At 50.9% G+C, this 12,271-nt stretch overlaps 1 protein-coding gene across 1 annotated transcript in view; it reads left to right on the plus strand.

Moving 5' to 3' along the window:
* The window catches only part of ANKRD55 (ankyrin repeat domain 55), a 92,448-nt gene that overhangs the window by 52,576 nt on the left and 27,601 nt on the right, over nt 1-12,271 (plus strand). The window contains exons 7-8 of the mRNA XM_074995959.1: nt 7,894-8,078; nt 10,264-10,431. Of these exons, the coding sequence (XP_074852060.1) occupies nt 7,894-8,078; nt 10,264-10,431 (353 nt within the window). The remainder of the gene's footprint in view (nt 1-7,893; nt 8,079-10,263; nt 10,432-12,271) is intronic.

Genomic DNA, 12,271 nt, shown 5'->3' on the forward strand with positions numbered 1-12,271 from the left:
ACTTCAGTGGAGTTAGTTTTAGTTTGTACTTGTGTGAAATCAGACTCAGACCCCATGAATTCATGGCCACGTTTCTGTGTCCAACCAGGTATCTCAGCAACGTTCCCTCTGTGCTGAAGTAGATGGAGTGATCATAGGGTACATGCAACCAAAGGAGTTTCTCGCACATGTAGAATCCTTGTGAGACTGGATCTCCTGGATGTACAGGAAATACCTCAGAAAAAGAAAAAATCGGAGTAGTGGGCATTGGACCACTACACAGTAAGGAACAGAATTAGAAGTCTATAAAATAACTGAAATCTCAAATAGTTTGTTTTGCTCTGTATTCAATAAAAAGGATCTCGATAATAGTTATATTACTATAGAAGGGTAGTGATTGGGAATCCTAGGTGCCTATAAAAATAAAATAAAAAAAAGGCAAATGAACTGTACCTTTATGGAGGAAAAACTGGAAAACCACTGGCCAAATGGATGAAATGTTCAGACGTGTTTTAAGAGAGCCCCTGACTGTGTCATTGTTTGGATGAAAAGATTCCAATCAACACACTGCTCAGGCTCCTTATCTTTAGTTCAGTTATTGATTTGGCTAATAACAGGAAGCCGAGAATATTGTATATTTGGTGTGTGGCCATCAGTTTATTCCCTCATATTAAACTTGTAAATAAACTGGAAAAGTACCAACAGATAAATTACCATTGCAGGGAACACAAAGTGGTTGTTAAACAAGGTTGTAAAATAACGTAATTGTCAAAGGCCCAATCCTCTGTCCCTCACTCTTGTCAAGCAGTACTTACAATTATAATCCCATTGAATTCAGTGGAACTATTTGCGTCAGTACCACTCGCCATGATAAAGGGGTGTGGAATTCAGTGCCAAATAAGCCCCTCATTGTGGAACAGCAGAAGGGCATAACGGAGCCTAAGCCAGTCTGAGGACTTATACTTATAGTCTTGGTTAAAAATATAGAGGAAAGTGTAAATGTTCTCCAGAGGGACACATGCAAATATACACCTGTGTCAAGGCTGATCCCCACTCTAACACTCTAGCTGCGTCTACACGTGCACGCTACTTTGAAGTAGCGGCACCAACTTCGAAATAGCGCCCGTCGCGTCTACACGCGTCAGGCGCTATTTCGAAGTTAACTTCGACGTTAGGCGGCAAGACGTCGAAGTCGCTAACCTCATGAGGAGATAGGAATAGCGCCCTACTTCGACGTTCAACGTCGAAGTAGGGACAGTGTAGACGATCCGCATCCCGCAACGCCGAAATTGCCGGGTCCTCCATGGCGGCCATCAGCTGGGGGGTTGAGAGACGCTCTCTCCAGCCCCTCAGCTCACTGGTGGCCGCGTGGAGCGGCCCCTTAAAGGTCCCCTCCCCCGCCCTGACTGCAGGAAGCTGAGGCAACGTGCAGGCTGCAGCCTGCACACGCGGGCAGCCTGCCGAGCCCTCAGCCCCTGACAGCGGTGATGGCTGCCCAGCAGCCCCCCCAGTGTCCCCAGGGGACCCCCCCCAAGGGGAGCCAGAGCAGCCAGGGCAGCCAGAGGACCAGCCAGTCTGGGAAGCGGCAGCGGGGCCCCTCTTGGACGGAGGCCGAGCTGCGGGACCTGCTGGGGCTCTGGAGCGAGGAGGAGGTGCTCCAGGTAATGGGGAGCAAGAGGCGGAACGTGGATGCGTTTGCTCGGCTGGCCGACGGCCTGGCTGCCCGGGGTCACCCTGCCCGCACTCCGGACCATGTCCGGAGTAAGGTGAAGGAGCTGCGGCAGGGTTATTCCCAGGCCCGGGATGCGGCCAGCCAATCTGGGGCCGCCCCCGTCACTTGCCCCTTTTACAGGGAGCTCAGGGACATCCTGGGCTCCCGGCACACCTCCTCCCCTCGGGCCACCCTTGACACCTCGGCTGACGAGCCCCAGCAGGCCCTGCAGCCGGAGTCCGACCCGGAGGCAAGCCCCGCACCCCGGGGGCCCCCCCCGGAGGCCATCCCCGGGACATCGCGGCAGGAGGAGGAGGGGTGGGGGGGGCTCCTCCTCCACTGACACCGGCCTGCAGATCCTCCTCCTGCCATCCCGGAGCAGCAGCAGGGCCTCCGACCCCCGGGGATCTCCGGACCGTGGGAGCGGACCCACAGGTAGGTACCCCTCTCTGGTGGACACCCCGGGGCTTGAGGGGCGGGGGTAACAGAGATGTGTCCAGGGCCCCCCACACGCTCACATGGCCATGGCCCCAAGGACACCAGGGCCATGGCCCTCACAGCACTGCAGCCATCAGCCCCTGCCCCCCGCCACCCTGCATGACAGTGCCATGCCCCATCCCCGGGCCAGGGGAGAGCGGAACCTCGAGGGGCCCCCGGGAGGAGGGGGTGGGACACCCCGCAGCAGCAGCATGTGATGGAGTGGGGGGAGTGCCAAAGGGAGACTCAGGCTACATATGAGCCACCAGAGCCGAGGAGCTCCCAGGCTAAAGGAGGATCCTGGCGCTACAGCTGGCAGGTGACACCTCTGCCCTGAACAAACAGGAGGGAGGAGCCGAGCTGGCTTGGAATTGGGGGGCGAGGGCGGGGGCCACAGGTAGAGTCTAGGGGAAGGGAGAGCTGGTAGGCAGCCAGCCAGAGGAGGGGGAAAGCTGCATCCCAGAGGGGCCCCCCTTGGGGTCTTCTCCCCACGACGGGTTGGAAGGACTGTCTCTTCTGACAGCTGGTGCTGTCACTCCTGCCAGAAAGTGGCCATCTGTGGCCTAAGAAACCTCTCCTGCTCTCAGACCCTGCGGGGTGAAGTGAGAGTCGCTCCCACCAGGGGACGGGGTGCAGGGCAGGGGGACCCCTGAACCCCATCCATCACACCAGCATCTCCCAGGGACGGGGATGGGGAACCTGCAGCACAGGGCAGGGGGGACAAAGGCCACGGCTCGGGGCCCACACTAACGCCTGTCTCCATTCTTCTTTCCCCCCTCCTCTCCTGTGTCCTGCACCTGCACCTGCACCGTCGGAAGGACAGGAAGAGAGCGCCGGCGAGGCCTCGGTTGTCCCGGAGAGCCCTCCGGGACCCTCGCTCCAGGGCAGCCCCTCGGCGGAGGAACAACCGGCCCCGCGGAGGGCAAGACGGCGGACCCCGTGCCTGCTACCGGCGGCGGCAATGGACCCCCAGCTGCTGGCCATCCTCCGCCGGCAGCTGGAGGTGTCGGAGCAGCACCTCCGGCTGCAGGAGCAGGCGCTGGCCTGGCGCAAGGAGGCATGGGGGGCCTATATGCAGACATTCAACCGGCTGGTTGACTACCTGGCCCCCCATGCCGCGCCGGCTGAGCCACCGCCCGCCATGCCCGCTCCTGCAGCCCCACCACCAGCTGCTCCAGCCGTCGCCGGGCCGTCCGCCGTCGCCCCACCACCTCCCCGCGAGGGCCACCACGCCGAGGGACCCCTGGAGCCACCCGAGACTCGCCGGCGCCGATACCTTCCGGTGCAGCCCGCTCCCACCCAGCCGCGGACCAGACTGCAGGCACGGCAGAGCTCCCGGCCGGGCACGCCCAGTGCTGGGCTGTAGGGGCGAGGGGCCCGGGACGTGGCCCCCCCCTTGTTGTACATAGTTTGGACTGGTTTATTTTGGTGCCCCCGTTTGCCCCGTCCCCCCCCGTAAATAGTTCTCCCCATTCTCCTCCCTGCTTTTCTTTTTTGTTGATGGCGCACAGTGATTTGCTTTCTGGTTGTATTGTTTTATTTGTGCCCATCCTGAATTGGTTGAACGTTTGTCCCTCCTTTTTGGTTTGTGTGTCACATATTTATTTATTTACCAAAAAAAAAAAAATTCGTTAAGACAAAAAAAACATTTACGTTCACCCACAAGTTCGTGATGTCATTTCTCCAGGACAAGTGGGGGGGGCGGTGGGGTGCTCCATGTTGTGGGCGTTGGGGCAGGAGTGTAGGGGAGGAAGGGGCGGGCAGTAGGGGGCCTGGGCAGAGTTCACCCCGCGGCCTGTTGGTCGAAGTGGGCACGCAGGGCCTCCCGGACCCGGGTCCCCTCTGGGTCCACCTGCCGAATGGGGGCAGCAGGTGGCTGCACGTGTGCCCTGCCGGCCTCCGCGGCCCAGCCCTGAAGAAAGGTCTCCCCCTTGCTCTCCACGAGGTTGTGCAGGGCGCAGCAGGCACCCACAATCTGGGGGATGTTGTTGGGGCTGGCATCCAGGCGCGTCAGGAGACATCGCCAGCATCCCTTGAGGCGGCCAAATGAGCGCTCCACCACCTGGCGCGCACGGTTCAGGCGCTCGTTGAAGCGCTCCTGGCTAGCGGAGAGGTGGCCCGTGTAGGGGTGCATGAGCCACGGCCGGAGGGGGTAGGCCGCATCTGCGATGACGCAGAAGGGCATGGTGGTGTCCCCCAGAGGGATCTCCCGCTGGGGGATGTAGGTCCCCGCCTCCAGCCGGCGGCACAGGCCCGAGTTCCGGAAAACCCGAGCGTCGTGGGTGTTGCCAGGCCAGCCCACGTAAATGTCCTGGAAACGTCCCCGGCTGTCCACCAAGGCCTGCAGGACAACTGAATGGTAGCCCTTCTGATTGAGGTATCGTCCTCCACTGTGGTGCGGGGTGCGGATGGGGATGTGAGTCCCATCCAGAGCCCCGAAGCAGTTGGGGAAGCTCAGGGTGGCAAAGGCGGCGACAGTGGCATGTGGGTCCCCCAGCCTCACGAGCCTGTGCAGGAGCATGGCGTTGATGGCACGCACGACCTGCAGAGAAAGCACATGGGACAGCCCCAATGAGGGGTGAGCAGGGTGTGCGTGGCCCTGCCCTGCCCTGGCCGCCCTGCCCTGCCCTGCCCTGCCCTGCCCTGCTCTGCCCTGGCCCCCCTGCCCTGCCCTGCCCTGCTCTGGCCCCCCTGCCCTGCCCTGGCCTCCCCCTGTGGGTTCTCTTACCTCCATGAAGACAGCCCCGACGGTGGCCTTTCCGACACCAAACTGCTGCCCCACGGATCAGTAGCTGTCCGGAGTGGCCAGCGTCCAGACAGCGATGCCGACCCGTTTCTCCACAGGGAGGGCACACCGCATGGCAGTGTCCCGGTGCCTGAGTGCAGGGGTGAGCCACTGGCACAGCTCCAGGAATGTCTGGCGTTTCATCCTGAAGTTCCTGAGCCAGTGGTCGTCGTCCCACTCCCCAAGCACCAGCCGCTCCCACCAGTCGGTGCTGGTGGGGTAGCTCCACAGCCGCCGGCGTGTGAGGCGGGGGGTGGAGCGGGGTGCTGCAGGGGTAGGGGTTGAGCCCTGCTGCCCTGGGGGCATCTCCTCCCCTGGGGCAAGAAGGTAGTCAGCTGACTCCCACATGGCATGAGCCAGGGCAAGCCCTGCTCCTGCCGGGAGGGCTGGGTGGACCTCTAGCTGCTGCTGCTGCTGCTGCTGCTGCTGCTGCTGGGGGTCCATGACTGCGGCGCCCGGGGTCTGTGTGCCTATATGGCTCCTCAGACCGCGTGCTGTGCAGGCTGAGTGTATGTGGGAGGGGCCCTTTAAGGGAGCGGCTAGCTGTTGCCCCGGAAGCGCTAGTCCGCCCGTTGACCCTGTCTGCAGCTGTGCCTGGCATCCCTATTTCGATGTGTGCTACTTTGACGTGTAGACGTTCCCTCGCTGCGCCTATTTCGATGTTGGGCTGAACAACGTCGAAGTTGAACATCGACGTTGCCGGCCCTGGAGGACGTGTAGACGTTATTCATCGAAATAGACTATTTCGATGTCGCAACATCGAAATAAGCTATTTCGATGTTGGCTGCACGTGTAGACGTAGCCTCTAAGTGCAGAAGATGAGGGCCAATAAAAGACCTTAAAAATACCTTGTCCCTATAGGCTTCTGCTTAAAAGCTTCCCAAAGTCACAGATTGCCTGGCCCTGGGAGGTAGCTGCCAAGTGGAGGGGAAAAAAAACTTTAAAACCAATGAAGACACACCTGGGATGTGTCCCAGAGGGTAACCCCAAACTCTGAACCCTCCCTTAGGCGAGAGCTTGAGAACAAAGAGGAAGAAATTAAGATGCAATCTGTTAGCTGACCTTTCAATCTTAGGCATGTATATACACAGACACTTCTTTAAGACACGGGAACCAAATCATTGCGTTAAAAAGGTGATTTATTAATAAAAGAAAAGATTAAGTGTACCAATAAAGTGATAAAGCATACTTGATTACTAGGTGATACAAAGCAACTTTTAAAAGGTAGATAAAAACACAGAGAATTATTTCCTTGGCATTAAGTTTAGATGTTATAGTGTATGGGGTGAGGTGAGGAGTGACAGAAAGTGTCAGCCAACCTGAGAAGTCCCCCACCAAACCCAAAATAAAAAATAACCTGATTGCATCTGATTAAACATGTCCTTTCTATTCACATATCTGCATGCCCACATCACGTGGGCTGAATATTTACGGGATTAATTAAGCCTGACCAGAATTAAACATCTCTGGCTGGGTCTACACTCACCAGGGAAGATCAAACGCTTACGTTCGCTCTTCCGGGGTACTGTTTTGCACATGTGTGAAATGGCACATTCCAGGGTGAGTGTTGACTCCGGAACTTCTTTTGAGCAGCATGGTATTAAGGAAGGTCAACTAGAGGGGTGTTCCCATTGACCTTCTGCCATGAGGACAAGCACGGAAGTTGACAGCTACAAAGTTGATTTTTGGTGCACAATTGGCGTACCAAAAATTGCATAGCAGCCGTTGGCCTTCCAGGTAAGTGTCGATGCAGGCTTTGTCTTTCCGCTCTGGACACACAAAATAAAGACCCTCTTAGCAGGTAAGTGCTTCAATTCAAAAGATCCCTTTCTCTTCCCACTGGCTTACCTGGCTGCTTGCCAACAGAGAATCCACTCACTCTGGGTTTAACCCTTTACAAGTACTCAATCGTGAGAGCCTGCACCCCTCTGTGTTTCATAAAAATCAAGGAATGTCTGAAAGAGTGTTAATGTGAATTTATATTCTATCTTTCTTTGTATTTTTCTGTTACAGTACCTTATTTATTATTTCCACAATGCCCAGAAATATTCTAAGAAATTCACAGAACAGACAATTTTAAGAGGGTCGGGAACTCTCATGGTTTGTTATGCCCTTCAAGGCTGCGTCTACACGTGCACGCTACTTCGAAGTAGCGGCAGTAACTTCGAAATAGCGCCCGTCACGTCTACACATGTTGGGCGCTATTTCGAAGTTGAAATCGACGTTAGGCGGCGAGACGTCGAAGTCGCTAACCCCATGAGCGGATGGGAATAGCGCCCTACTTCGACATTCAACATCGAAGTAGGGACGTGTAGACGATCCGCGTCCCGCAACATCGAAATAGCGGGGTCCTCCATGGCGGCCATCAGCTGGGGGGTTGAGAGATACTCTCTCTCCAGCCCTTGCGGGGCTCTGTGGTCACCGTGGGCAGCAGCCCTTAGCCCAGGGCTTCTGGCTGCTGCTGCTGCAGCTGGGGGTCCGTGCTGCATATACAGGGTCTGCAACTAGTTGTTGGCTCTGTGTATCTTGCACTGTTTAATGAAAGTGTGTCTGGGAGGGGCCCTTTAAGGGAGCAGCTTGCTGTTGAGTCCGCCCCGTGACCCTGTCTGCAGCTGTGCCTGGCTCCCTTATTTCGATGTGTGCTACTTTGCCGTGTAGACGTTCCCTCGTTGTGCCTATTTCGATGTTGGGCTGAGCAACGTCGAAGTTGAACATCGACGTTGCCAGCCCTGGAGGACGTGTAGACGTTATTCATCGAAATAGCCTATTTCGATGTCGCAACATCGAAATAAGCTATTTCGAAGTTGGGTGCACGTGTAGACGTAGCCCAAATCTGAAATAAACAGAAAACGCCATTACTGTATTTATTCCTCTCTAGAATAGTCTAGGGCAACATGTACTTCATTGTTAAATTCTTCTCATCCCATTACTCGTTTTTCAGAGTGGAAACAGGGTTCTGTGCTCCATCATTCTGAACCATCACCAGGGTCCGTCGATAATAAACTACGATGACGAGAATGGGAAGACATGTATGCACATTGCTGCTGCTGCAGGTTACAGTGACATTATCAGTGAGCTGGCTAGAGTCCCAGAGTGCAATCTGCAGGCTCTCGATGTGGATGACAGGTACCCAGGGAAACATACTGAAAATGCTGGAAACCCCCTCTTCCAAGTCCCTTTGTATTAATCTGTGCCTAAGAATGTCTGTTTAATAATCGTTTCCTGTTCTACAGACCATGACCTATTTAACTGAACAGAATTTTCTGAGAAATATGTGTGCTTAGTGACTCAAGAAATCAGGCTATGACTTATACAACTGCTGACTCATGTAAATGGTTTTTAATTCTATATTTCTGGAAGGAAAAGATGGTAGGTGGTTATACACAAGAGCTTGTTACTATCTGAGTTCCTAAAATTAGGTATTCCTTCCAAAACACCAGAACAAGAATTTACAACTTTGGGGTGAACCCCTGACCCCATGGAAGTCAATGACAAAAGCTCGCATTGACTCTAGCAAGTGCAGTCTTTCATCCTTAGTACGCTAAGATGTTAGAGCCTTGATTTTCCATGATGCTGAGAACCTCAATTCACATTCTCACAGCAAGCACTTTGCACTGTTGTATTGTACCTACAGAAGATTCCACCTTCTTTCTTGTTTAGGATCCTAATCCTGTAGCCATCAAAGTCAATGGGAGTTTTGCACTGAGTTCTGTAGGTAGAATCTGAGGGCTGTCAATAACAGCTCTCAGACTTTGTCCAGTTATGGGCCTGTCCTATTCCCCTTGAAATAAATGACAAAAGTCTAACTAGCTTCAATAGCAGCTGGATTGCTCCTTTAGGTAATGGAAAATATACACATTTAATCCTTTACGGGAAAGTCCTATGAAACTTAGTAGAGATCAAACCAACAGGGTTTTGTAGCTCTTACCTTCTAAATGTAAATGGGAAAAGATTTTCCCTCAGATTTGCCTAGAAGGGGTACCATGTTGGAGACTGAACAATACCTTGTACACCCTCATGGGCTTTCCTTTCTATGCTGTTTCCCATTAAACTTATATGTGATTAGTGAGGTTTCACCAGATTCACACACTTTCTCTTTTATTCACCTATCATCATTCACAGTCTTTCTTATGTGGCATGTTCTGTACCTTGCAACTTGTTTCAATTTCAGAAATATAAGCAGTGTTTTTTTTTCTTGTGTAACACAATTTTGAAGCTAAATATTAGTTTCTAGACATTAGGCCCAAATAATACCTCTTCCACTGTAACTTCAGAAGTTCCTGGGAGCAGAAAATCAAGTAGGTTTCCCTCCATGAGAAAGGAACAGGACGGCTTGATTTAGAAAAAGGATCTGCCTCTATATGAGTCTTTTGCTATTCTTTGTCCACTATATAATAGGAACACAGCAGCAAAAGTGGGTCTTACCCATGAAAGCTCATTGCCTAATAAATACATCTGTTAATCTTTAAGGTGTTACAGGACTGCTTGGGGGTTTTTTTGTTCTTTTTTTTTTTTTTTTGAAGCTACATACTAACATGGTTACTCCTCTGAGTTTACTCCTCTTTTGTGGCTCGACAGAGCACCCTTTCAATTATAGATGAGCTTAGTGCAGAGATGGGAAGTATTTGTCATTAGACAATGGAGACTAGAAAGCTTTTCTTCAAACTCCACACAGAGAATTTTAGGCAATTCTTTTCCTATTTCAGATCTACCAAGGCTAGCGATCATAGGCTGTGTCTACCCTAGCCCCCTCCTTTCAGAGGGGCATGTTTAGGAGGCAGTTCAGAAGATGCTAATGAGGCACTGACATGAATATGCAGCACCTCATTAGCATAATGGCAGCTGCATGCGATTCGAAAGTGACACTTTTGGAACGCACACCGCCCATGTAGATGGGGAGCCTTTCAAAAGGAACCCCTGACTTCAAAAGCCCCTTCTTCCTATTTGGTTTTAGGAAGAAGGGGCTTTCGAGGTCAGGAGACTCCTTTAAAAAATGCCTCCATTTACCAGGGCGGCTTGCTTTCCAAAAGCCGCACTTTCTAATCTCATGCAGCTGTCATTATGCTAATGAGGCACTGCATATTTATGTCAGCACATCATTAGCTTCTTCCGAACTGCCACATTAACATGCCCCCTCCAAAAGGAGGATGATAATGTAGACACATCCATAGAGTGTTAATGTAGATCTACCACAGGCATTTCTACCACCACATGGCTGAGTGTATTAGTTGATGCAGTGTGTGTAGATGCAGGCTAAGTAGTACTGAAACACTTTGCAATGAGTCATTAATTGGTTCCACTTTTTCCCTAGGACGCCTCTGCATTGGGCTGCAGCAGCGGGGAAAGCTGCCTGCGTACAGACACTGCTGCAGCTGGGGATTGAGAGCGGCCCTCGGGACATCAATGAAAATACTCCTCTGACATATGCAATGTATTGTGGACACACAGCATGCATCCAGCTACTCTCTCAGGACAACAGGTAAAGGAACAAGAAATCAAAGAACATCTTGCTTTTGCCAGCAGGTCACTTGCTAGAATAGAATATCACGAGGAAAAAAATGACATTTCCTTCTCACTGCATGCTACAGAAGAGTGCAAGAGCTGCATAACTAGTGAAATGAATTTGCGGTTCCATATAGAGTGCTTGGTTCAAATTCGTCACTCTAAATAGCAATTGTAAAGTCATTGAATGACTCTTCATTGTGGCTAGGTGACATAGGCCCAATAACTGCAGAGTTCTGAACAAATCAAATATGAATTTAGTTGTAAATCAATTCATCAATGTCTCCTGCACCAGATACATTTTATGAGACAATTTTGGCCCTCAATTATCTGCCTTCTGTAAAAGGCTATAGAGGTTAGCTATGTGTTTGGGTAACTACGGCAGAATGTGCCCCACTCAATATAATGGTAATGTTCAAGAAGCAGCCAAGAATGTTTTTCCTGTTGTTTTTGCTTTTATCAGTGCTCCCAATTTAGTTCATTCAGTTCGCCGTTACTGGTAGAAAAACTCACTCATGAAGCCTAAAAAGCTATCATGCTTTTTTCTCAGACTTTTGTGATTTTTCTTTATCCTCCCTCTGTCCTTCCTGTCAACAGTCAGTATTATTTCCTGTAATACAAAGGGTAAGACATACTTAAAATGATCTTTGATGCTGCTGCAAACTCTACTTCCCACACAGCCACTAAAAGTTGAGTTTTTTGAGGCAGTAGCCTCCTCTAAAATGTGCTGAAGCAATACCACTTTACCCTAAGGTCTTGAAAGATCTTCCAAAACTGTGTCCCTTAAGGTACTGGGAGAAATTGCATTCATTTAGGCTTGATCGGCACTAGGGTAGAAAGTCAATTTCTGATATGCAATTCTAGCTGTGCCATTAGTGGAGCTAAAATCAACATATCAGAATCAACTTCCTTACCTAGTGTAGACTGAGGCTCTTCAGGCTTATGCTGATGTCCCTTGCTCCACACACCAGTGTGGAATAGCAGGGTCAATGGCAGAGGCCAGAGAAATCAATTTTGCCGCATCTTAACACACAACAAAATCAAACTGTGTAAGGTCGACCACAGTGCAGTCAATCGTTGGGTAAATGTAGATTCACTCTTAATCGTGGCTTTGTTTTCGCTCTCATTGATGCTGAACCGTTGCCCTCACTCACTGTTAGTGATCACAATACAGTTGGAAATACCAGCTTTCAAATTTAACATACACCAAAGTTCACTTTGTCTTCCACAATCCAAGTGCATTTTCCTTGTTAAAAGAAGTCCTAAAGTAGTAGTGTAATGTGGGCAGGAGAAATGAACCTAGGACCTCTGGAGCTTAGTGCATGAGCCTCCACAACTTGAGTTGAAAGCCAGCTGGTTGTTACCTAAGGCTACAAAAGAGACTCATTTTTTCTGTAAGTGGTCTAAGTGCCACTACATGGGAAAGGGAACCATACCCAGTAAGCGTGTAGGTTAAACTGGCATACAGTGCACTTATACACTAAAAACTACCCACAAAATTGGCATCACAGGTTATAAATCTATTAATGTCACAAAGACTTCAGATCAAATGTACAAGTTTCCAAATAAAAACAGGTTGTTTTTAACTACTTGCCATGCAAATTCAACCTGAAATCTCAGTTCAGCTCTGATATTTTCAACTAATGCATCACCAACTAATGTACTCTTAAAACGCACAAAAAGCAGATCGGCTGACTCAGAAGGTACTGCGCTTAGTTTCTATTTTAATAAGTGTGTTTCAAATTCCAGTTTTGGTAATTCCATTTAACCTACTTGAATTACTCTTGAAGATTCATCTTGATAGGATAGTCTTCATT

The sequence above is a fragment of the Carettochelys insculpta genome, chromosome 5 (genome assembly GCF_033958435.1).
Source record: "Carettochelys insculpta isolate YL-2023 chromosome 5, ASM3395843v1, whole genome shotgun sequence".
NCBI classification, from domain to species: domain Eukaryota; kingdom Metazoa; phylum Chordata; order Testudines; family Carettochelyidae; genus Carettochelys; species Carettochelys insculpta.